Below are 27,897 nucleotides of genomic sequence, written 5' to 3'. Positions count from 1 at the left end.
AAACACACCATAAATTGTTCATAATATTTTTTCACAAAAATTTCATCATCACGAATAACTATATAGATTAAGTACATGTATGTATTTTCAACAAGTTAATTTATAATAAATACAATCTACTTTTCAAGACAAGCTCAAATACTGTTGTTTGTTTGTGGTTTTGTTGTTGTTGTTGTTATCTTTCTTTTTTTGTTAATTATGTTTGGCTTACGTTTTCATAATCGGAGTATATAGACATTAAATTGTTTCACACTTTCATACATTCAATAATCACATATCTAATGAGATTAAACGATTAAAACTAGACTAAATTAATGGATTCCAAAGAATATTTTGTAAACCAAATTTTAATCCAATATTTTTTCAGTCAATTATGCTATAACCTAGTCAGTAATCCTGTTAAACATTGCCCTCTACTTGACCTCTATTTCACCATGGTCGTAATCTCTGGGACAGCCTATAAACAAAGAGATAAAACTTTGAATGTCTCACAAACAAGAAAGATAAGAAGAAAAATCCCCATACAAAATACACAAACATTAAAAAGATAAGTAAGGAAAATACCCAGATCATGGAATTCCTATTATTTGCAAACTTTGTAGGATAGAAAAAATATAAACATGCATTAAAGTGGATTGGTCCGTATCGGAATGTATGATGAATAATTAAGCCGTGTCACGACAAAACCAACATAATGGGTTTGCGACCAGCATGGATCCAGACCAGCCTGCACATCCGCGCAGTCTGATCAGGATCCATGCTGTTCGCTATCAGTTTCTCTACTTGTAATAGGGTTAGTAAGCGAACAGCATGGATCCTGATCAGACTGCGTGGATGCGCAGGCTGGTCTGGATCCATGTTGATCGCAATCGCACTATGTTGGTTTTGTCGTGACGCGGCTCAATTATGGTAGAAGTACACATAACAACAAACCACCTAAGAATAATTCATGGATAATGTTGGCAAGTGTGAGATACAGCATCCAATATTACATTTGCAGAGACGACAAAATCTGATTTTGACTTATTTGTCCCGTCCGTTTTAATCTCAAGTATTTCTTAATTTGTCCGTATGATATTTATATAGAAAATTCTTGAAAATTTCCACCTGTCCAGAGAGGCCAAGACGGACAATTAATTTTGCCACTCCTGCATATGCATGTATCTATACAGCAAATAAGACATTGTGTTCTAGGACAAAACAGTATTATTATATATCATGAAAAGGTTCATACTAAATCACTTACAACTTTATCATCATTTTTTCTTTCAAGAAATATTCTATAAGAATGCCCAACTGCTACATTCCTACAGTTTTTATCAACATTTGAAACACTTATGAAAAATGTGCCCATTGTGGACCAATTCACTTTAACCTTTACATCACCTAAAATTCTATATTGGACTTGCTCTACTTTATGATTGGAATGGTCCATTGTCATTTTAAAGGGTTTTAATATAAACATAGAAAAAATTAACCAGTCTGATAAATCTGCACAATTGTGACAACTGGTTTGATTTTGTAGCACAGGCAACCATTAATAGCAGGGTTTACCAAACGACCTGCTGAATTACTTAAATGAACTAATCCGGTTTTCACTTTTGGAACTGTCCATTATCAGTTTTGGGGATATCAAGATGAAAATTTAATGTAAGTCATCCAACATTACAAAGTGTGGTCAGACCGCAAAGATGTGCATGCTGGCCTGGATTTTTACTGGTGTGCAAAGGCTTATAACTTCTGGTACAAGCCAGGTGAGTTAATATTTTCCTTCAACGCATATTCCTCAAAATCATGTAAATTATACACTACATTTTTCATTTGATCACGGAGCTATTATACATTATATCAGTCATACAGATCTAAGTCTGTGATTTGATAAAGTCTTAACATATTTAACCACTCACTAAAAATCAGAAATATCATTTAAACAGTAAAAATTTGTGTCCATGATTTAAAAAATAATATATATAAAGGGGGACAACTCAAAAAAAATTAAATCATAAATTTTGAGCAGTTATATAGATGATTTTTTATAATCACAATAATATGAACACTGATGTTACTTCCCTTTTTTTGGTTTTGTTTGTTGTGTTTAAAGTAACACAGACATTGTACAGCTGTAAGGGTCATAATTATAGTGACTTGAACACTGATGTTTAATATTTTAACAGCACAGATGTTTAAAAGATACCCACAATATTCTCACTGTCAAATTTGAAATGGACAAAAAAGTAAAAGCTTTCCCAAGACCACAAACCCCCCACCCCCCAAAAAAAAACACACACACACAAAAACAAAAGATCAGACAGAAATATGTAAGTTACTGACCTTGAAAAGATCCTGAACAAGTCCGTAGTCGGCCACCTGGAATATTGGGGCCTCTGGATCCTTATTGATAGCAACAATAACTTTACTGTCCTTCATACCAGCCAAGTGCTGGATGGCCCCTGAAATCCCTACAGCAATGTATAGATCCTGAAATGAAATACAAAATATTGAAACATCATATATACTTAAATTGTCAAAGGTTAAAACCTAGTCGCAATTCAATCAGGTTCCCAAAAGTTGATCTGGCCAAAGATCACTCAATTCTGGCCAGGATGGACATCTTGTTTGTTGGTTTGGTTTTACATGACACCAGCACAGTATAAGTCATGTGGCACCACAACAATAAAGATGATTTTGGCTAACCTCCGGTGTAACAAACTTCAAAGCAACATCGGGGGGTCAAAACCACCTCACCTGCTGGAGCTAAAAAATGCACAGACTCCAGTTATTTGAAACTCATTCAGTCACCTTTTACAATTATGCAGGGAAAAACGGTGGCTGCAAAAATTCATATGCCTCAACCATTAAAGGCAACCCCTCAGCCACAAGGTCTTATTAGGGGCTAGGGATGGTATAATTTCTAGTTACCAGAACTTTTTCATTTTCTTCTTCAAACTCACAAATGACATTTCAGTACTTTTCTTTTTTTTTTTTTGGTGTGGTTTTTATATTGCCTCCCTTTACCAGCTTTACCTGCAGTTGAAGACCTAATGTGCCCCTTAATACAATATTCAAGGCATAAGTGAGCACTTTACTAGAACCACCATGTTCAGTAACCTAGCTAGGTAGATAGCTTCCTGATAGAAAAGAATCCAAAGTTCCTGTTGGGATTCAGACCAAGGCAAGTGGTATAATGTCCCTGAGGAGGCAACCAAGTTTATAATTAACTATTATTACCTTTACAATTTTTTTGCATATAAAGAGGAGAAAAAGGGACAGTTATGGCTTTAAAGTTAAGGTATTAACCTATCAACCAAGGCATCACAGGTTTTAACACTAATTGACTTCAGTTCCAGATTATAAATTTACAAATGGACCCTGCTTAATGTTTAACAGACAGAACAGCATTGATTCTTTTTTTTTTTTTAAATATCGAATCATTTTATTTATTCATTATGATACAGGAAAATGTTAAAAACCGGTATATACAAAGCATTGAAACACAGAACTTACTGGTGCAACAATTTTTCCAGTCTGTCCAATCTGCATGTCATTTGGTACAAAGCCAGCATCTACTGCTGCACGAGATGCACCAACTGCCGCGTTCATTTTGTCAGCAAGTTCGTACAAGAGCTTGAAATTGTCTCCGTTCTTCATACCACGACCTGTGAAAAATTAATTCTATCTTAATTACAGTACATGATGATTAACTCATTGAGTTTTACCTTGATGAAATAAAGACTGCTTTAATTTCATTTAGGTAAAACAGGACACATTTTGTTATGCATCTAAAGCAGAATGAATTATTCTATTCCAGTAAAGTAGGACAAAATAAAGTTTCATTTTCTCTCATTTTTACCAAAAAATCTGACTATCACGACTATTCATGATGAATGATAATATTTTGTTATAGAACAATTTATTGTGTGCTGTGTAAATACATATATATGAAATATTGGATTTTATAAAAACAGATTCTTTAATTTCGGTTAAACAGGACACTTTCTCTTACGCATTAAAAATCAGGATAAATTATTTCATTTTGATAGAATATGATTAATAAAGATAAAACATAAATTTTAGTACTTTCCTATTAGTGAAGCAAGAAGATATGCATGCACTTAGGCAAAAATGTAGTTAAGTAAAAAAAGAGATTTAGAAAAAGCAGGAATGATTCTTTCCTTCTTTTTTAAAAAGTGGACAGATAATTTTATTATTGGTGAAACAAGATGAATCATTTCAGTTTCTTTCACAGAGGAAATGTTCTTTTTTTTTTTTTTACAAACTCTTTAAAAAAAATTTCATGAATAAAGGGAGGCAATTCAAAGCAATCCCTTAAATTATTTTTATTTCTATTGAGTCTTAAAATTCTCATAACTCTGGAAACAAATAAGCAATTGAAGAAAAGTTATTTTCCTTATAATTTATCAAGATTCCATAAAAATTATTTACCAGATTTAAAAATTTACTTCTCATTCCAGTGAAATTTTTCAGGTAAGCTAAAAATCAAACTGAAATCAATGTTACCTCCTGAAATTACTACCCTGGCCCCTGCTAATTCTGGACGGTCACTCTTGGTTAATTCTTGACCAACAAATTCTGATTTGTCATTCTGTACTTCTACAGTGGGTGCTGCGAAAACAAACTAAGTTTTAACAAGCAATTATCATAATCAACAAATGTTTTGCATGCCATCATCATTAAATAATGTTGTAAGAACAGAAAGATGTAAACTGTAATGCTATAAAAAATACTTTTGTAACCTTTTTGTTTCCAGTTTGGACCATATTTTTATTTTTTAATGTTATTACTACCATAGCTATAAATTAAATATTGAGTAATATTGACTTATCCATTAACCATGGTTGTTTAATTTTGAAAAATGTTTAAAGAATATTGGTGTTATCAAGTAATTTCACCATTGACCCTGTAGAGAGCAAATACCACTAAAAAAACAAGCAATTATCATAGTATTGCAAGCAATCCATAAGTCCCCTACCGGATAGAACCCCATCAGCATTCTGAAGGGCCATTGGCCATTCACTGATGTGTAAATTTTTCTCTATTTTAAGTAAATTTGTTGGAAATGTTCTTTAAAAGTGATCACAGGAAAAAGTTTTTATGAACAGACAGACAGACGAACTGAAGGACACTCTAAAGTTAATATTTGAAACATCCCTGTTACCAAAATATAACATTTTAAAAAGCAAAATTCTTAAAGAGGAGATAACTCTGGAATTAAAGATGCAATTTCATAAAAAGTTTCAGCTCTTTTTGACTAGTCACAAATATTGTTATATTTGCCATGTTTTAAGCCTATTTGTTGCCAAGGCAACCAATATTTTTTCAAAATAGGGGGAACTGATAAGACCTGCATAATCTCAAGACTGCCATCTACCCATATGTCAAGTTTCATAAAAATATTTCCAGTACTTTTTGAGTTACCACTGGATTCAGTTTATGTGTAAAATTTGCCATATTTTCAGTCTATGTGTTGCCATAGCAACCAGAATTTTCAACATAGGAAGAAAAGAAAAAGACGTGTATAATCTCAAGACTGCCATCTACACATATTACAAATTTCATAAAAATATTTCTATTACTTTTTGCGTTAACACTGGGTCCAGTTTATGTGTAAAAATTGCCATATTTTCAGTCTATTTGTTGCCATAGCAACCAGAATTTTCAACATAGGAAGAAAAGAAAAAGACGTGCATAATCTCCATACTGCCATCTATCCATATATTAAGTTTCATAAAAATATTTCCAGTACTTTTTGCGTTATCACTGGATCCAGTTTATGTGTAAAATTTGCCATATTTTCAGCCTATTTGTTGCCATAGCAACCAGAATTTTCAACATAGGAAGAAAAGAAAAAGACGTGCATAATCTCCATACTGCCATCTATCCATATATCAAGTTTCATAAAAATATTTTCAGTACTTTTCAAGTTATCGCGGGATCCAGTTTTGTGGACGGACGGACTGACGGACTGACAGACAGACGGACAGACGGACGGACAGACGGACAGACGGACGGAGGGTAAACCTAAAGTCCCCTCCGGTAAACCGGTAGGGGACTAACAACAATATCATAGTAATTCCCAAAGTAAAACTTCACAACAAATTTATCCACTCTTAATCAATACCTATCAGCAATAACCAAACACTTTTTTCTTCCAAAGGCAGTTTCTCAAAAATGCTATCAGAGCTATTGATTGTCTGTATTAACTTCACTTTTTTTGAGTGTAAGTATCAAGTTGATTTTTTCACATGCAATGCACAGAAGTGCTAAATGTGGTGTTTCACCTCAGACTCAGACACCATGTGAGACCAGTAGCCTGTCATTCAATAAAGAAATTGGTTAATTGGTGGCTAGTTAAAAATGTGTTTAAAATCGGCATAAAAACCAGATAAAAATATACAAACAAATTCGGATGATTCACTTACCATTTTCAGAGCTACCGGAACCACCAGATGTTGGTGCAGCTTCAAACGCTGTACCTCGTACAGTGATAACCTTGACCGGATCGCTGGATTTCAAAGTTTGAACGGCATTTCCTAGATGAAACAATCAATCATAAAAAATCATTATAAATGGAAAACCCACCTGCTAATATAAACATTGCCTTTCAAAATAGCTAGTGGTTTCTCTCACTTAATGGCCTCTTGATTATAGCTAAAATTGCTCATAAGGGAAGTTAAAAATCTGGTTTAAGTTTAAATTTTTGGGGAAACTGCATGATAATTTGATTTTAAAGAAAATTTTCGTTGGGAAGAGACCATTGAAAAACACAATATCACATTATTATGTCATATGCATGTACATTATATCACATTGTCAGAAATCAAATTTCACAATTCTATATCCTGTCACTAAATTATGTCACAACCTTGTGTAATGAATCATTTACAAACCTGCATAAATGGTCCTAACAAATGTGTCTTTATCTTTCACTCCCGTGATGTCAGATATTGGGGAAACATCAAGCTTAGCCGCAACACGTGGCATAAAATTCTGAAAATATAAATCAATACAATTCATGAAATTTCATTTATTTTTCAAGAAAATAAATCATGCAAATTTAATTAATTTCATACATGTATATATTGTATTCTACACTGTTGAGATGCTTTGTCAATTTTCAGCTTTACTGTGGAAGGAGTTCCCAAGTCAACCCTCTGAATGTAACTACAAGCCAGACAGAGGGGTGTTTTTGGAACATCCTGCTTTAAAAAGCATTTGTTCCAGAAATAAGACATCATGCAATCTGACTCTTTAGACATTATGTAATATGACTCTTTCCACATAAAGCAAATAAAGCAATGAAATTCAAAGTCAAAGTTCATTATAGGGATTTATATGGTCAAACTTCAATTCATGAAAATGAAGGTCTTATCAAGAGGTTTATAAAATTTCAAAATATCTAGCTTTATAAAATGAGGATGTAGATTTTATGGCAAAATTTAGGTTGTCTTTAAAAGACAGGGTTTTCTAGAGCCAGTGTAAACAGAAGAAAATCCTGCCTGATATGCACAAATTACTGACATATAGTCGCTCTTACAAACTGCTGGAACCAAAATTCTATGATTTTTTCCATGATTAAATCAATATTACATTATTTTCTAGTCAAAACGCATTCTCCATGATTTTTCCAGATCAGAATGAACCCTGTATATTTCAGTAACTTTTACTGGTGGAATACCTATATACAAACCTTATTTTGACATTTTATAAAAAAACTAAGGAAGCAATTTTAACACAAGTAACAAGTATTGGAAATGATTTTTTTCTCTTTCTTATAGTCATTTTGTATAATTTTATCCTTAAATCAATCTCTTTATATTTTTGTTCTTTATTATGTTATGAAAATATAATGTATCATATTTTGAGAATAAATGGGAACCAACCTTTCCAACCGCAGTTGCACTGGCTAGAATGTATTCAAAATTGAACTGTTTCTGTAGAGCTAAAACCAGTGGTGTCATAGACTCTAAAAATATAATGTAATATAAATTCATTATGCATGTAGATATCAGATAAACAGAATCATATGCTTGGTATAAAACACTCCTTGTCATCAATACGATGGATGACTGGATATGCGTATAAAGTTAAGCTATAACCATAATACTTTCTATGAAAATGCTATGTATTCTTTTCGTGAAAGTGTTTGTGGTAATTATATTGCAGTTTTTTTTGTTGTTTCTGTTTATATGTGTATAGAAGGCTAGATTATGTACTCTTAATATGTCACCTTCTCAAAATAAAGTTATTATTATTGTTACTAATATCATTATATATAAAACAATCTTTATCAACAAACATGCTTGATTTGAACATTGTATTAACAATTTGCTTGGTATAAACACTGTTTTAACAATCAGTTTTGTTTAAACTCAGTATCAACAATTTGTTACATTTTTTGGTACAATTGTTAACATTTATCTATTTCGTTGGGTATTAAGTCACACCAACAATGCAAGGGTCATTATATTTCCTGTATGGCTAAACTTGTGCAGGAGGACCTAAGATGCCCTTACGCAATTATTTCAGACAAAAGTAGCAGAAGAACCACTGACCTTCCGTCTGCTAAATGCATACATATAGCTTTCTCACATCCAAAAATCCAAAGTCCCTAAAGAGATTTCAATCAACGAATATAAGGGACAACTGATTAAGTCACCAACCATAACCAACTTGAGAAGTTATAAATAGATACATCTTACACATTTTGTAACGTCATACTAACCTGCTAAGAATCCTTTATATGCATCATTGTCAGCCAGCAGAACTTTCTGGACCCCTGTCACCTTACTCACTTCTTCAGCAACCTGTTGGTTTAGATATCAGTATCACTAATTAATGAACATGATGTCAATAAAATTATACAATTACACTAAGAAATCTCCTGGATCAGACTCTTGAGTTTATTTCAGGCGTCTACCTTGTATATTATTAAAGAAAATGGTATGAATCCTAGTTAAGACCCTAGGTAGCCTAACATTATCATGTTACTTTTTGAACAGGTGACCGTGAGAGGTGGCTGAGTGGTTAAGTGTCAGTCTCTGAACCAGGGATTGTGGATTTGAACCATAAGCTGGTGGTACCATATTTCCTCATATGACATTAGTACTGTCATGATTTTTATGAGCTGAAAATGTTGGTGGTAAAACGTTTTCATCTTTATCAATAAAAAAAATACATGATTAAACAACCGGTACATTTAGGTACATTATCAAATCAAGGAATCATTATAAGTATTGAACCTTTCATTCTCCTAGTTTGGACCCCAGGTCATAAACTGAATTTTAGATATTTTCATACTGTAAGTAAGTGAGGTACAGAAGTGTGATAATCACACAATATATACACAAGAAAATTCTGCAACTACATACATTTATTAACTAACAATATTTAAATACAAATTATCGCTTACCTTTCCACACTGTGAGCCGGCAACCAGACATGTGACATCCCCAATTTTACTAGCAGCAGTTATTGTATTTAAAGTGACGGGGGATAATTGCTCATTGTTGTGTTCTGCTACCACTAGGGTACTTTGATAGCGGTTCAGTAAGGCTGTCTAAAATACATAATTTACAGCATAAACAATATATTGACTATTGTGTATTGTATACACATTTCAGTGTTCCCATTTACGCACATATGTGCGTATTTTACGCATAAATGCCAAAATTCACGTACAGAAATTTAGGCAAGAGGGTAAAAATACGCACATATATATAATTCAAAAATTATTATTTTGAGCAATTTCTCAAACAAAAGTCACTTAAAGTGCATTGAAATTGATGAAATGTGAGAAAATCTCCAAATTCGCAATGAAGTTTACAGACCCCCCACTGGGAATTATTGCCGTGAATTACAAATTTGAAATTCTTGTTTTATGATGCCTGTAAGAATAGCCGATGAAAAACAATCTTGAAATATTAAAAAATATTAATTCTAATATAATAGTAATCAGCAACAACTGGAATTGTGAATGTTTCTGCAGAAAACAGACACATTTTCATTTGTCACATATTTTCGCGATGCCAATTTTGTTATCCAAAAAGGAAGCTTTGTTTTGTTCAAAGGTGTGTAGTAACGATTTATATGCTGTTCATAAATCAAAATAACTTAAATAATGGTTACATTAATTGAGATGGAGGTATATGCCAGTATGTGTTGGTCACAATGAATTTTACTTAAAGGGGGTGGGGAGTGGGTGGAGTGAATCTTGAAGAAAATAGATTAGTTGTCTGATGTATGGTTTTGGAATTATCCTTTAATTTCATATAATTATTGTACAAATTTATGAACCCCCTAAATTTTTTATTTTACCCCCAGTTTTCAAAGGTAAGGGGTAAAAATACCCACAATGAAAAATAGAAGTGGGAACACTGCATTTGTTAAGATATTATTTGCATTGCAGAATAATTTCCCAAACGTTAACCAGGAGCATTATGCATAATTATGCTCAATTATGATCAGTCTGGTTTTTGGCCAACCTATCAACAGTCTCGTTGAATATGGACAGTGTTTTTAATTGAAGGCTGTAAATGTTTAGTAGGGAAATATTACCTTTGAAATGGTAAAATACACATAAACAAATAATTATGTACAATTATGACAGGCTAGCTGATTTTATGACCAGTCAAATGAGTGCATATCAGAATCTTCACGGGTCAAAACCTGAGGACTCGGGTCAAACGAATACCCTACAACAGTCTCTTTTCTACATTCTTTCGTGTCAGACCGGAGACCTTCGATTTGCAGGCTCTTCTTAGGTGGATCAACATAACAATTTTTTATTTTGTTAATTTGCTGTTAAAGTTTTAGTTAATTCACCTTTAGCAATTAAATATTATTTAAGATCACACAGCTGTCAAATTCCTCAAATTATAGGTAAGGCAAACACATTTGTTTGATGGGAGTTACAACATAATAAATATTTGGCATTTCTGTAATTGCGGATTCGTTGCTTTAGGATTGGGCCGCAACACATCTATTGACACTGAAGCCCAGGTTCTTGGTAACTTTAAGAAAAATCAGTAACACGGTTTACGTAACCTTGTATTTTTTTAACATGGAGTGGACAAAAACGCCCTTAACAGCTTTCGAAAAGATATCGCCAAATCTTCTTTCTTATTCCAGCAGAAAAATTCATACCTTACCGGTTTAAAATAGAACTTATCATACATTACCCTGCTTAGGGACACTGATCTTTGACAAAGTCGGGAAAACATTTTCTGTGGGGTTCCAAAAAGTTAAATTTGAGACCGGTGTCGTCGTTCAATTTACACGCTCATGAAAATTGTTAACTTCCGTTTATCATGGCAGCATTCATCAAATACAGAATTGGACTGATAAATAGAGCTGTCATTGTACTTCGCGACAATGATAATTTCCTTATGAAATGTTCATTCATGAGATTTAAGTTCACAGATTCAGTAGATAATGATTTATTTCTTGAAGACAAATTTGAAGAGGAAATAAGCCGTAAAACTCAAACTAAAAAACCATTGACAAAAAGGTAGTCAGTCAGTTACTCCACCAATCCTCACTCTTAACCATTCTTTATTTCTTGAACTGTTCTCTTATATGAAAATGGTGATTTACATTGGCCTCCACTTACCACTATAAAAATGATCTGTCCATAGGAGAATTGATTAAACAGTAAAATTAAAGCCCAAACTAAACTAGGCGAAAGACATTCTTGAAAAGGGAAGACAAAAATGACATTAAGATGACCTTTACCAACCCTGGTATAGATCCTAGTCATAGTAGAGGGATTGGGAAAACTTTTGGATGCGCATATTGGCCATGTAGCCTAATGAATTTGGCATGCGCGATTTGACCAATTTTACTTTTTTCATACTGTCAAACTGTTAACAGGTTAAAAAGAATCACCTGTCAAAAATTATCTCGATTTCTCTATGACAAGTCTAATTAGTTGGACTACCTTAGATATCTGAGATATTTTTCTCCTGGGTCAGAATCTCGAGGGGATATTATCCATACACAAAATAGCAATATTTCAAAGGGCAGTACTTACAATAATCCATCTATCTATATATCTTCCATTAATGTCAATGTAGGGGATGTAGACATTTCTGTGCATTGAAATTGCAAGAAAAGTAAAAAGAGGTGTTTACTAACAGGATAAAACTATTGAGAGATGAATATTTAAAAATGTTAAAAACGGGATCAGCTGGAAAACTAGGGTGAGACATGTTCAATCCAAGCTATGGCTGCACTGAACTGCTCTGGGGTAGGGAGTAAGGCAACTGAAGGGGGTAGGTGGTTCCAGTGGTATACTGTCCTAGAAAAGGAGAATTTATAATTGTCTGTGCTGTGAATAACCTATAACATGACGTGATGTTCATGAGAGGGTGTCATATATTATTCTATGGGGATAGCAACCAGACCATGTTGAATCTTATAGAAAAGGGGTAACCAAGCATCTATACGTCTGAGTTCCAATTTTAAAAGCTTAAGGGAGTGAAACATGTCCGTGACACTAGCTGAGGTTTGACCATAAATGAGCTTGATTCATCGGGCTGCTCTTCTTAAGACATTTTTAATTTGATATGTTTGTATTTTGGTGTGGGTAGACCATACTTTATAACCATATATATATTCAAGCTGGTGTCTGACTAATATCTGGTAGACTTAATGGATTGAGATTTGAAATCCTAAGATTTGGTTTGCTTTCTTGGATGACCTGTTTAGTGTTTATGTGGGCATTCCATGCAAGGTATTCTTATATAATATCCATGCCTAGGTATTTAGCTGAGGTAATCTTTAATATTCTTATTTGACTCCATGAAGGTAGTTTTGTGTTTGACTACCTGGCCATAGATCATTTAAAATTAACTTAACAGTGTCAATGTTATAAAAAACTTACAAGTTCAATATCTGCAATTACTAAAGTTATTCACTAAATACTTTACATATGACAATGTCCTCAAATTCAGCATAGATTTTCAATTGAGATCTTAAAAAATTTCTTGTGAATGTTTTGCATGCAGGTTTTATTTCCAAATCACTGAAGGTATTCAAATTGAATATAAAAAATTGAAATTTCATGTACGTCCATGTTATAATTGAAGGTCATTGTTGAAGTACAATAATTCTGGCATAGTCTTTTGACTGAATTATACCCCTTGTGACCTTAGAAAATGCTCAGTTATTGCTCTTAACTTGCAAAATCTGATTCACACCAACACAGAAAGTTACTCACTTGAAACTTCAGAAATAATTGTTTTATGGCATACAGGTATGAAAAAAGACAAGCATTAAACTGACAAACTTATATCAGAATGTTATTATTAACTCTTAACCAGCTGGAACCAAAAGTGAAAAGCTTTTGCCACCAGTAAGTCTGACCAAGCTCTATGTAACTGTTGGCAGCTCGTTTTATTTTGTATTTTGATAGTGAAATCCCTTGAACTTTGAATGGATTGTTTTAAATTTAAAGCAGGACCAGCCCAATATAGAATTTATAGAAGTTTTTTAACGATTTATTTCAACACCATTATACATGTACAATAAGAGAGTATAAATAAAAGATTTAATAGTATTGATATTTACTATTTATCAAACTAATGATCATTAGATTTATCCATTTTCAAATAAAGAGATCACAGATGTAATGTTCAAAACAGAATTAAAATTGCAATTAAAATGGCATTTTGTTCACATGGACTGGTCTGGACTCTTGCTAAAATCTTGTTTATGTTTTCTGCCATAAGATCTTGACATTTTAGCTCTCATTTGAACTGGAATAGTATTTCATTAGCTGTAACAGTTCATTGTTATTTGTAACTAATCTGATTTATATTTCCAGTGAACTTTTGAAAAAACAAAGAACGTATGTAAAGAATAGAATTATTGTGAAGAAATTGAGGAATTTTCATCGACAGAAGGAACCTACTATTCTGACTTGGGCAGCAAGGTCGCAGATCCAATACTTACACAAGAAAGATCCAATATATTGGACACCAGAAATGCTTTCTCAGAGTTTTCCAGTTCCTGTGAATGCAATTAAAGCAATTTTACGGTATGACTTTTTACCTCCAAATGAAAAGTTTGTACAGGAGTACGATCAAGATGTTATCTCAAACTGGATACAGTTGGCGAAAGAAAAACGGAACTTGATTGAAGGGAAGCCGGTGGATCCAAAATTCAGGTAAATGAATTGAATCAGAGGAAAAAAGAAAGGGAGAGCTTAATAGTCAGAATGACATAGTAGTATAATTATTTTTTTTACTGTTTTAAAATGTTTCGTGAACTAAAGATCGATAACATTTTGTCATCCATCTTTCTGTTGTCCACAAATTGTTTTTCTGCATTGCAACGGGTTAAGAAATGTCACTAGAGAGAGATATATAGTAATTAGATAGTCTGTCACCTTTGATTGTTACATTCTTTAAAAACTTATTTAATTATATATCTTATTTTGTATAGCTTTACACTTAATAAGGAGACTTCACAATTTTGACATGAGGGGGCTAGATGTAGCTTTTTTGTGATTTGATGTAGGTCTGGCCGTAACTCTTTTGCAAAATTTCAAATAATTCGCTCACTCCAGTTTTTTCAAGAATGATTGTTTAAATTGTGCAAAATGACCCAAAAAATGAAAATCCCTTTCAAAAACTTTTTTTCAACTCAAATTTGATAAAGGATTGCACAAAAATTAATTTTCAATTAAAATCTAAGTAATATTATTATCTCTTAATATTCTTTTGCATATTTTTCTGATTTAATTGCTAATATGATCTACATGTACTTGTATGTAAAAATTTCAAATTTCTATGTTTTTTTTCACTTTTAGACTTTAATGGAGCTCCTTAGATTAAACATTAGAACCAACAATTTTTTCAAGAATTAAAACTTTTATAATTAATATAATTAATGGAATTTTGAAATCTTCAACATTTCAATTTTTTTCTATCCAACAGGTCACTGCTTGAAAGTGAGAAAATGAGTTATATAGTAAATGCCGCCGGATCAAAATCATTTCCCATACCGGAACCGCAAAATCTTCAAAAAACCCTTCTAGACGTAGCAGAGGAAAGGAGACCTAAGACGAGAGGTATATTAAGTGCAATTCTTGACGACTATAAAAAAGACAAGGAATTTGTGAAAGAGAATAAAGAAACAAACTATATTGATTTTGAAGATCCCAAGTATATAGATTTGTTAAAAGACCTTTCACAGATAGCTTCTAAGGAATTCCAGGATTTACTTGAAGCAAGAACTCGTGAACAGTTTTCAGACCAAGACGATATTCAAGATACTGGTGGCGTGTTTCTGGAGAACCACACTGATACAGAGTTAGTCCAATATAGAGATAACAAATTCACACAAAACTCGAAAATTTATACGGATAGGAGTCCAAATAAATTCAAAGATCGGTATCAAAAGTTTTCTAAAGATTCAAAAAACGTTTATGATAAGAGGGGAAAATACACACATAGTAAGGAAAATTCTTATGAACAAAGAAAGTTTAATAGAAAATATGAAAGGAAATGAACAAAAAAATTTGCAAATGAAAGACAATGTTTCAACATTACTATATTAACAAGTGTTATTGCCTGCCAGTTCTGCATATCTTTTGTTTTATTTCATTAAGTTCAAAGGAAAATATTTTGGATTGTATGATGTGTTGCTTTCAATGAGTACGATTGTTTCATTTATTTCCCTCAAAACCTCTTTGTACATATTGATCATACCTCATAGAAATGATCTTAATCACCGAGTCCAATCGTTCACTATGTTTCCCAGGCGGAGAACGCATGAAGAGATCAATTTTACAGGTGGAAAACCGATACTGTGGTAAGAAAATTGTCTTCAATTTCTTTGAAAATGCATATTTCATTAAACTTTATAGCCTATTCTGATCTCGTATGATTACTTTATCAGACAGGCATCTCAAACTTGCCAAATCTTCGTTAACTTATTAGATCATTATCGACAACTGCACAAGAAAAGTCACAAAATTGGTTAAATCGCTCTTTGATAGCCAATAACTTGACTTCCAAGCAAACTTCTAAACATTTGTATCGCTCTAAAGGTTCTTTATTAACATATCCTCATCCACCAAAAGCCTGCTCTATTTCTATTCCGTATTTTTGGAGTATAATATCGTTTAAGCGAATTTTCAAAATGAACGCATGAGCCGAACTTTTCATGTGGTTTCATAGGTTTGAAAAGTGAACGCATGAGCAGGTGGTATTTTTTAAAACTCCAGTTTTTCTTAATTATCTAACAAATTTAACATATTCAAACTTTAAAATTTTCAAATTTTATTCCAAATAAGTGAGAGACACTTCTTTTTACAAATTAAAATATACTTTGTACGCTGTATATATATGCTAATTAGCAAAAGTACGAGGTTTGTTGGGAAAGATCGTGTAAAATTGAAGTAATTCTTCGTTTGTATTATTTGAAAAAGCAGTTGTTAAGACGACAAAGAAAAACATAATAGCTCCTCGAAAACTTGTAAACTTGTAAATATTGTTTAATACATAAAACGGAGAGATAACTAAGTCTTGTCATGTTGAATAAAATCAACAACTGACGACATTAAGCTGATTTATATAATAATCTTACAAATCCTTTGCACGCATTGTAAATGATTGTTTTACAAAATATGTACTTTGATAATTAAATCATGAATCCTGAATAATTGTATACAAATACTATCATACATGCATAATATTAAACAACAAATACAACAAAGGACAAATGACAAATAATAGCGTATGTATACTCTTTTAAAGTCCCTGTACCTCAAAACATTAATAGTCTAATACATGTGTACTATGATAAACCTAGCTGATATTCAAATAAAGAATTACCAATATTTTAAATCTTACATATATATTATCGAATTTAACAAGTTCTGTAAATAAAGGGAGGTAATTAGAAACACATTTTGATAAATACTTTGCCTATTCTGCATTAAAATAAAAAGTGTATAATTTTTAAAAGAAAAACTTATAATGAACCTTAACGATGCTGTCGGTAGGACAGCAACGCTCGACTATTCTTAGTGCTTGATAGTAAAAAAGGCTTAATACAGTTACCTCCTCCTGTCTACAAGTTGGGGTTATGATGGTGAACAAGTGTGCAAAGTGTCAAAGCCATATGTCGATGGACTTTGAAAATATTTGAACTATTACAAAAACTTTAACGTAAATTCTAAGTCGAAAAAGGGGCATATTTTCTGACAAAATTCTTGATAGAGTTACATCCTCCTGTCTACAGGTTGGGGTCATGATGGTGAACAAGTGTGCAAAGTTTCAAAGCCATATGTCAATGGACTTTGAAAATATTTGAACTATTACAAAAACTTTAACGTAAATTCTAAGTCGAAAAAGGGGCATAATTCTGTCAAAATTCTTGATAGAGTTACCTCCTCCTGTCTACAGGTTGTGGTCATGATAGTGAACAAGTGTGCAAAGTTTCAAAGCCATATGTCAATGGACTTTGAAAATATTTGAACTATTACAAAAACTTTAACATAAGTGGTTACGCCGACGCCGACGCTCGAGTGACTACAATAGCTCTACGAGCTAAAAGATATGTTGTATTTCAACATTTTCTTGAATGTTCATTTTGTTGTAAAGAAGGTGATATATATATATTCTTGCTTAAAGATCCTGTATTTTATAATTAAGCTAGGATGTAACATCCTTGCGAAAGTTGTATATAAAGTCAGTTCTTATGAAAAACATGTACTTAAGAAGTTGACATTATTAAACACATTATATGATATTTCTTGAGGAAAAAAGGTTGTAAAATTTTTATTGGAATGCAAAACTGATTTTTTTTTACCAAAAAACAGATTTCTAATTATCTCCCATTTTATCGGAAATATTGAATTTTGGCAATATCCTTATCAAAAAGGTTTTCTGTAACTTTTAACATTGTTAATTCTTTATTTAAGCCAACGATTTTTCATAAGAACATAAAATTTTGAGTCACTGGATCTTTAAGTGTATGCTACATCTTTAATTTATCACACACCCATGCCGATTTTGCGACTCCGTAAATATGGTCAATCTCCTACGCAGTGATCTCCCCTTGTAAACAGGATTAGATAAAGTAGCAAAGCGTGACGTAACCGCTGTGAGGAGTTTAAAATAATTATGGTATTGCCCGGCCGTGCATATATTTTGACGTGACGTCGTTAGCGTTATACAAACATAGTGTAAAGACGCGCTAAATGTTAGCGTTATATTATAGGCGCGTCAATGAAAAATGACTCTTTTTTTCACTTTAAACAGTCTTTATTTTTGGTATGTGATAAATAGAATATTAAATTCGTGTAAGTTCATTACTGAATTTATTGCACTCGTTGAATAAGATAATATAATGCGCGCCAGAGTCTCGCATAATATACTCTATATAAAATACAGGAAATTTAAGTCCCATCAACCAATAATGTTGTATTTTGCAAATATTTTACTCAAAGTTTTAGAAATAAGGATTTATTATATTTCCACAGAACCGAACAGACCTTCATCTATTGCTTATAAGCAATTCGTCATAAGGTATTAAAATAGGGATTTCTGTTTGCTCAAACATTTGGAACGAAAATTTTGGAATTTAAAGGTTCAGTGATCGATAACATGTGAGATATCCATGAAAACTGGAGTAACCGAAAAATCCGCCTGCTCATGCGTTCATTTTGCAATCTGATGAAACCACATGAAAAGTTCGGCTCATGCGTTCATTTTGAAAATTCGCTTAAACGATATTATACTCCAAAAATACGGAAAAGAAATAGAAACAGGCTTTTGGTGGATGAGGATATGTTAATAAAGAACCTTTAGAGCGATACAAATGTTTAGAAGTTTGCTTGGATGCCAAGTTATTGGCTATCAAATAGCGATTTTACCAATTTTGTGACTTTTCTTGTGCAGTTGTCGATAATGATCTAATAAGTTAGCAAAAGATTTGGCGAGTTTGGGATGCCTGTCGGATAAAATAATCATACGAGATCAGAATAGGCTATACAGTTTTGTGAAATATGCATTTTCAAAGAAATTGAAGACAATTTTCTAACCACAGTATCTGTTTTCCACCTGTAAAATTGATCTCTTCATGCGTTCTCCGCCTGGGAAACATAGTGAACGATTGGACTCGGTGTTAATGGTTTCAGCTGGACCCTTTGTCTTCCAGGACCAAAAGTTTTAAGTGATTAACATTTTTTGGGGCGCAAGCCCCCAGTGTAATTACGATAAATTCAGCTTACTACCCTTTGAACGCGTTTAGGCTATCTTGCTGCGCTGAGCAAAAATAGTTCCAATATTTTGCCATAATATTCAGATCATCATTATACCGTATCTATTTTGAAATTGACTGGTCATTTTATTACTAAATTTTAAATCCTTTTATCACAAAATTACATATACCATTGCTTTACGCGATTTGAATATTTACTACGCTAGCAGTCGATAAAAATTTAATGAGAACCAGTTAATTTGTTCTACCTTCTGCGTTCCCGGATGCACGAGAGCCAAAGTACTTGCATACATTTGGTGCCAATTTTATCAAAGTCATAAATTAACTAACTATCATAGAACACAATAATTCAGGAAAAAATGGATACGATTTTCATATATGATAACTTTTCAAGCTTAAAATGGTTAAAAAGTGTGAATGACAGAGTAAAAATTTGTATGCGTATGAATACGAACTATATTCCCTCTGACGTCATTTTCCCCGGAAAATCGCCATCTTGGTCAGTTATTCCGAGAAAAGGCCTGAGAAGATTTGCTATCAATTACGAAGTCCCAGCTATTAACGTTTGATATTTTTGGTTTGCAAACTATTTCCGTATGTATAATCAAGTTTTCTTCACAATCTGGTAAAGCTATTTATATATTCCGCTTGATAGACTGGGGCAAATTTAAGTGGGCATTACAAACTCGGCCCTAAAACGTTACTCGGCCCCGAGTACAGCTCGGCTTTTTCAAACTCGGTCCACTTTAAATTTATTAACATATTGGTTTGTTTTATTCACTTCTTTATTGTTGAAAACCACATAAATTAATATCTGGACTTATTCAGAAACATGGAAAGATATTTCTTTAAATTATTATTACATTTTTGACTACTTTTTTGAACACACATCCTATAACTCAATTTACTGTATTTAGCTATCTAAGCCTAAACAAAATACGCCCAAAACTTGTCATGGTATACAGGTAAAATGTTATAAATAGGTAGAAAAATGTAGTTTTCAATTTTGTGATCATGATTTTTGCAAGCGACTGGAGGTTACTGCCCCAGCCTGTAATGAATAAAATCCTTATCTAGAGGTCCAAAATTTTAAAGGACTGGTAATAATTATAATTGTTAAAATACAATATGACTTAAGTTCAGATATACTTATTTCATACATGTAATCTGATTTCCCACAGTTTTGCCTTCATCAGATGTAGGATTTCATATTTATGGTCAGTCCATAATTTTATAGATTTTTTATTTGTAAATTTATAGACATTTATATTGAAAAAAGTAGTTGTAAAATTCAAAACCACAGGTCAATAATAAAATAAGATTACTGATTATATTATTTAAATATAACAGATTCCAGATAATGTGAGTATCGGCGTATTTTACGCTTTAAAATCAACTAAAAATGTACAATGTTACCAATTTGTTGCCGTTCATTTTTACGCACTCTGTAAATTTATTACGCAAAGAATGTAAATTTGAAGCGTTTTGGTGTGTACTTTCATTTTCGAAACAGCTGATTGACCGCTTCCATTAACAGTTGACTGTGTATCTATTTCCAATTAATACCCGTCAATATACTTTCAACTATTTTTCTCTGTAAACCAGTCAAATTACGTCTTTATTGCTTAGGTGCTTGATAAAACAATTGTTCTATTTTCTTGATAATTGCAAGGATTTATTAATACACATGTAGTGCATGGTTGCTTCAAGGGCTAATCAAATTGACATTTTTTTTTCACACAAAATTTTTACTCGATAGATTTTTGATCTATTTAAATTTACCCCCACATTCTGGAAAGTGGGGTAAGTAATTACCCCCAGTGTCAAAAAATTATCTGGAACTCTGTATAACAGTATGGTAATATTTAGAACAATTTGATGACTATCAATTTTTACTTTTAAACAAAAATTTAAAAGTCATCATACACTGATGAAACTTACCTCATTACCTTTGTTGATATAAACTATCAATAAAAACAACTTGTCTTTAGCAGTGGAATTTTATATACATCATATTAAGTCAACGTTACTTTTATTTTTTAACATCTATATGATTATTATACTAATAGTATTCAAAAATTTTGTTGATGGAAGTTTATGAATTGGTAGAGGAAGGAATAATTAATCATGGCAGTGGCTAGCAGTATGAACCAGTATTGTTTGACAAAAGTGCTGGCTGTATGCGAGTCGCATACGACTAGCATATACTCACTGTTGAGGCTAGCTGTACAGCATTTTAAAAATGAGTTGCCTAAAACAATAATATGCAAATATGCAAACTTGTTTTTCTAAAAGAAGATTTTATTGAATATTATATACAATTTCAGTCAAAAAAAAATTCCTGCCGCAAGGACTTGAATCCTTAGATTTATTTCCGGCCCTGATGATTTTTTACCGGCCCGGACTCTGAAAGGTTTTTTTTGTAGGGATGGGGGAGGGATATTGCCATAATTATAAAGAAAAATATTTAGCATATATGAATTGTCAGACTCAACTATAAGATACTATGAAAAAAATATACAGAAACATAATTAATAAAAACATTAGCATAATTCACAAGAAAACAATACATCTTTCAAAGGTTTAATTTTTGAAGATTGGAGAAAAAAAATATGTTTTGGTAAGGAAATTATCAAAGACAAGATGGTGGCTTACATTACTTAGCAAAAAACTGGTCGTATCCTGCGGTGATTTTGGTTATCTTGGTCTGTGAATACAAGCAAAAATTAAAAAAATAGATCGATCTTGGAAGCTTTGCATATTTTAGAAGGCCAAAAATTGTTTCAAACTGGCTGAAATTTTATTTGGACATGACAACTGACTGTATCGAAATTTATCTCGGCCCTACTGATTTTTAGTTGGCGAGGTCCGAGGACCGACAGTCTTTCGCACAGACTGCAATTTACAGTTGGTATAGTAATTTTTAGTGTTTGATGATCAGAAGATTTTTTCCTTCTGAAAATCATGGAGTTGAATAATTTAAATCTGTGTGAAAGCGCGAAGAGAAAGAGACTGAAAATTAATTTATTATTTCTATGGACAATATAGATGTAATACATTTGTAATCAAACATGTGGGTCAATTTCCAACAGTAGTTGAATTTATATGACAAAGTATTTTTAATAATTTTATTTCACTTTTAGCTACTTGAAAATTTCATGCTGGATGTTTGCTTACCATTACATTTTGCATAAGAGCTCTATGATTGACATTAAAGTCCACGGGCCAATTCATTTCTGATATATCTTTCCGATATCTTGTTATAATATAAAAGGCTGAACGTCATCATAGAATTATTTAGGAAAAAATATATATGTTCATTCTTTGTAAAAATGTTAAGAAGACTTGCAAGTTACTGATTTTATCATTTTCATTGATTTTATTTATTATTGAAAAATGCGGAACGGCTATCCTCAACAGTTGTGTATATGGCTAAACTTTCAGTTTTGCATTTTTAGGGTCATGACAGCTTTCCCGTTGCTGTCAACAAACTTTTAACCTTTTTTCATAACTTTTCAGATCTTGTGTATTGTCTTCATACTTGGCCACAACAACCCCTTCAATAGACCAGACTAAACTTTGACCTCCATATAAAACATTCAAGGTAAAAATATTTAAATTTTCTTGATTTTTGCTATTAGTGGCTATGACTTTGTTATTTTGAATGGATTGTCTTCAAAACTTGTACGCAACAATCTTTTAAGATAGGACCTGATTCACTCATTAAATGTCCTTGAAGCTTTTGGTGATGAGAAGTTGTGCAGAATAATACAAACCCAGAACAATTTCATTTACTTGGTTTTGCAAACTTCTGAGACAATGGATTTTAAAGATAGTTGTTTTCTTAAAATTTCAGGACAGTATAGCAGATTGTAAAGACATTTAGTACATACTGTATATACACTATAACTACTATAGTATACTATAAAAAATCTTTGTGCTTGGACAATTTTGAACAAATTGTTTCTTAAACAGTGTAAGAAATTAGGATTTGAATCGACTAGTCTGGTCGGACTACCAGATTGGAATATTCACTAGCCCAAAAGACATTTCACTGGCACGATTCATTTGTTCAAAACAGTTGTTTATATTGCCTCTGAAAATACAGTAGCCTGGTCGGCTTGTTACTGTGAAAAGTTGGTAGCCCGAGGAGAAATTTAGTAGTCAGGCCCTCGGACTACTGCTAATTTCGAACACTGCTTAAATTATTGATTTGATATCAACTAACATAATTATTGGGATACTATATGTATATCTAATAATAATTATATTTTATCTTTCCAACTTTCTGTTTCAGATGGTCGGCCTACATGTCAGATTTGTGAATGTGAACGGCAGGATATTGATTTTAAGGATGCTTTAGGGTCAATGAGAATGAAATCAAGAGAGATAAAGGCTAAAATGTGAGACTGTCAATCTGACAAACCTTGCAGTGAATAAATGGTAAAATGTTTCTTTCAGTAGCATGGCATTTAAGGAAGCGGTACATGATTATTTAGAAGTGGTTGTATATGATATTTCTTAATTATTATATTCTAATAGCTTTTTTTCTTGACTTGTTTAAAGGCTGACACAGGACAGTTTATTTTAAGTCAGTGAGCTTCTGTCACTGGATAAAATCCAAATTTATAAAAAGGAATTACAGTGTATTTAAATATCATCTTATACTAGAAATTAGGAACAAAATTAATAGCAAGAACAATTGTGACATGTAACATGTATTTAGGAATTCAGCTTTTCTTTCCTTTTCACCTCAGGAGAATTCACATTAAAAATATTGAATATTCACAGTAAGCACTCCGACATATCTGACATATATGATTATTCTTATCTACACTTAGCTATCTATAGGTTATCAGAATCACTCACATTTATAAATTTAAATAATTTTGAAAAAATTGCTGTTTAGCAAAATAGATGAAATACTTGGGGGTGTCTGTGGTGGATTGGTTGACTTTGAACCTATTAAGCCTTTCACTGCTGTAGGTTCGAGCTCTGCAAGGGTTTATGGATTATTTCATGTGAGAAAGCTATCCAGCTTATTTTATGGAACATTGATGGTACCCAGGTGCCTGAAATCATACACATAGGTGCACCAAGGTCTTCCTCAACCAGTAAAGCTGGAAATTGTGCTTTAAATTGCTCTTCCCCCCCCCCCCCCCCCTCCCCGAACAAAACAACAAAAATAATGGCATTTTTATTTTGCAATTAACTTTTTCTAAACAAATATTTCAGGAAACAGAGGCGTTTTGTATGATAGAACAGTCATAGCAGGAGTGATAAGGACAGATGCATGTAGATGTGTCTTCATGTCGGAAACACTACTAGAGAAATTGAAATATTTGGGTTTTTCAAAACTTAAAAGAAATTGGAATACCAGGAGACTGCTTGCCCTTTGCAATGTTGGATGATGTGATGTCGAAAGCCTCATGAATATAGTAACTTGACTTAATCTAATTAGAAAAAGAAATGACATTGAGGAGAAAAACTAGTCACCAGTCTTTCACCAAGAACATGAGATAACTTTCCAATATTTGAAATATCATAATATGTATAGAACTTTAATGAGCGAACAGTTTTTCACCAGGAAATAAAGATCACTTATCTATTTTTGAAATATGTATGAACAGAACTCTATCAACTTCAAGGTGAGAGTTTATCACAAAGAACATGAGATAACCTATGTATGAACAGAACCACATTTGTATATAGAGGCGCCAGTTCATCACCAAGAAGATGAGCTAACTTATCAATGTTTGAAATCTGTTATACCCCCGCACAACAAAGTTGTAAGGGGGGTATACTGGAATCAGCTTGTCCAGCCCGTCGGGAGTTTGTCAGTTTTTTCTTGTCCGTCCAATAACTTAAAGATTCCTTTGACCCACAGTCTTCATATTTGGCATGGAGGTAAGTCATGATTAGTAGATGACCTCTTTTAATTTTGAGAACACCAAGTCAAAGGTCAAGGTCACAGGGTCTTGACTGAAGAAAGCTTTTCTGCCCAATAACTTAAGAATCCTTCGACCCACAGTCTTCATTTTTGGCATGGAGGTTAGTCATGATTAGTAGATGACCCCTATGTATTTTCAGGTCACCCAGGTCTAAGGTCATGGTCACAGGGGCCTTGGCTAATTAAAGCTTGTCCTCCCAATTACCTAAGAATCCTTTGACCCGTAGTCTTCATATTTGGCATGGAGGTTAGTCAAGATTAGTAGAATACCCCTATTGATTTTGAGGTCACTGGGGCAAAGGTCAAGGTCACAGGGGCTTTTATTACAATTAGCTTGTCTGCTCAAATGGTCTCATATATTTATCATAAAACACCTCCAGACAAGGCTGCATGAAATGGGGGGGGGGGGATGTTATTGAAGTCATTCAATGGCAGTTTCAGTTTTGAGGTCAGTAGGTCAAAGGTAAAGTTTCACTTTGATCTTTTCCACTAAAACATGTAGAATACATAACTTAGCAATGCACTGGCTTACTTCCCTCAGATTTGCTGGGAGGTTGTCTGAGCTGTAAATGACTACTGGTGTGATTCTGACAAATTGGTATGTGGGGGTATTCACGCCATGACAATGGGCAGTTCTAGTTTGTACAGAAAATATCAAGGTGCAAGTTTCTTTTATTAAGAATAGACTTATTGATTAGATAACTTACAATATTTACAAACATTTATAATACCATACCCATTTAAAGTATTTCAGCTGAGAGTGTATTATCCAAAATACATTGTATTGTTATAATGTACTTTATAGTATATTTATTGTAAAGTTTTGATTCTACTAGATTTTAAAAACATTTAGATTTTACTAGATCTTGAAAATATTTTGTTCCATGCTCTTTCATTTAATTTTGAATAATGAATCCAATAAATACCTATAATAAGTATAGGATTAAAATTGATAATGTTTTCTATCTTTAACTTATATAAAAGTACAAAAGTAATGTTCAAACTGCTGGTTAGATTTCAAACAGGACTAAACAAGAGTGTACAGTGCCATCCTTAGTTGTGCACATTGTTGGCATGTTCTCATCGTCAGATACCCACGGCCGAACCATTAACATTCATCATTGATTGCATGTTATGTGACATGTTTATCAATCGTGGGTATCCGACAATGGCATGTTTCTGTTTCTCTGCACAAAATGGCCCCAGAGTTAAAAAAAGAAAAATCTATCACATGTAAAACTGCCAAAATTCAAAAGAGTGATCAGAACCATACACAGTTTTGGGAGACATGTTTTTGTGACAAAAGCCCTTCAAGTTCATATATAACCTTGACTTTTATTTGATATAAAATATCTGGAGTTAGCTGGAATTGTCATTACTTTGCTATTTTTTTACAGATTTGAATCATGCTTGAACAAACAAACACAGAACCAACATGTTGAATTTTTCTGATATAACTTTGACATTTAAATGACCATTAACTCCAAGGTTAAACAATTGAAATTCGATCACATTGTCATAACTTTGTTTTTGTCTATGATTTGATTCATTCTTGGACAAAAGAACAATTATCATTCAACTATGACCTTTACTATTCAAATTTGAAATTTACTTTATACATTTATATTATGTTTTCTAGGAGTACTCTAATAGATATTACAATATTCTCCTACTGATGTGTTTTGACTTCCAATATTAAGAAAAAGCCGAGCATGGCCCAGGCTAGATAGTGGCTCTTGTTTTCAATGCCAACTTGATTATATGTATCCATTCCAATTTACATTCTCACATGTATTATCTATTGTGCTTGAAAGGTTTCTACAAAAAACAAGTTTGTTCTTACAGTCCTGGTTTTATTTTAGAAATATTTTAAAGACAGTTAAATTTTCTGTTTATTTTTTATCTGCATAATCATTTCTTGGAATAAATATAGTAAGTACACTGATTTATGTGTTATACACTCACATAAGGAAGTACTTTACATGAAAATTGGTTAAACAATTATAGTTTCCCAACAAAATCCAATGTCGTAATTTAAAATGTTTATTCATGATATATATATATGATATCAATTGTACATTTTGCCTGGGTTTGTTAGTATGTTCTTGGTACATGATTTTCAATTTTGACAAGAGTTTGGCGATACTATTATATTGTGTACAAAATGGGCACTTATTCAACTTTGAAAGAAGAATGATATCAGATTGGAACACCTAAAGTAGATTGCTATACAAATCTCGAATTTTTGTATGCAACATATTGCGCCCCCATCAGTGCTTTCAGCACTTTGATTTATCTATGCAGTCCAACCATGCTCTGTACAGTTGATTGGTATTTTTGTGCCCCACTAAAGGGTGGACAGTGGACATTTAAATTTGCCCATTGCCCCCATACTTACCTTGCATCCCTCCATTCCCATGCTGTGTCACATGTAGCTCTAAAAGTGCTTGAGCTAGTCAACATTGGAGCGTTTACCTGTGGATTAATTCAATTTTGTTAAAGTTATTGCCCTTGACATAGTAAAAAATGGCAATTTACTCGCAGCCTTGTCTGTTCATTGTGCTTTTCCAGAGCATAACTTGAAAACCCTTGGAGATAGTGTGTTTAAACTTCACACAGTGGTAGAGGGCATTGAGGCAGAGTGCAGTGTCAAAGAAACATAACTCTGTTTTGCCGTTTTTTAATTATCTCACCTT

The 27,897-nt window shown here is 32.7% G+C and overlaps 2 protein-coding genes across 2 annotated transcripts; one reads left to right on the top strand and one right to left on the bottom strand.

Moving 5' to 3' along the window:
* Window positions 1–10: 10 nt before the first annotated feature.
* LOC132758955 (electron transfer flavoprotein subunit alpha, mitochondrial-like) lies at window positions 11–11,331 on the bottom strand. Its single transcript, XM_060750662.1, has 10 exons — window positions 11,199–11,331; window positions 9,431–9,577; window positions 8,744–8,825; window positions 7,902–7,984; window positions 6,909–7,008; window positions 6,441–6,551; window positions 4,519–4,623; window positions 3,505–3,656; window positions 2,332–2,478; window positions 11–457 (listed from the first exon to the last, which is right to left on the bottom strand). The coding sequence occupies exons 1-10, from the start codon at window positions 11,238–11,240 to the stop codon at window positions 425–427; spliced, it is 1,002 nt and encodes a 333-aa protein (XP_060606645.1). The 5' UTR covers window positions 11,241–11,331; the 3' UTR covers window positions 11–424.
* On the top strand, window positions 11,297–15,643 carry LOC132758954 (uncharacterized). Its single transcript, XM_060750661.1, has 3 exons — window positions 11,297–11,527; window positions 13,844–14,185; window positions 14,958–15,643. Exons 1-3 carry the CDS (start codon window positions 11,328–11,330, stop codon window positions 15,529–15,531), a joined length of 1,116 nt encoding a protein of 371 aa, XP_060606644.1. The 5' UTR covers window positions 11,297–11,327; the 3' UTR covers window positions 15,532–15,643.
* Window positions 15,644–27,897: the final 12,254 nt, after the last annotated feature.

Source organism: Ruditapes philippinarum, unplaced genomic scaffold (genome assembly GCF_026571515.1).
Source record: "Ruditapes philippinarum isolate M1 unplaced genomic scaffold, ASM2657151v2 ctg3922_1_1_1_1, whole genome shotgun sequence".
Taxonomy (NCBI): domain Eukaryota; kingdom Metazoa; phylum Mollusca; class Bivalvia; order Venerida; family Veneridae; genus Ruditapes; species Ruditapes philippinarum.
The sequence above is the reverse complement of the archived record's forward strand: the minus strand, read 5'-3'. Positions and strand labels throughout refer to the sequence as shown.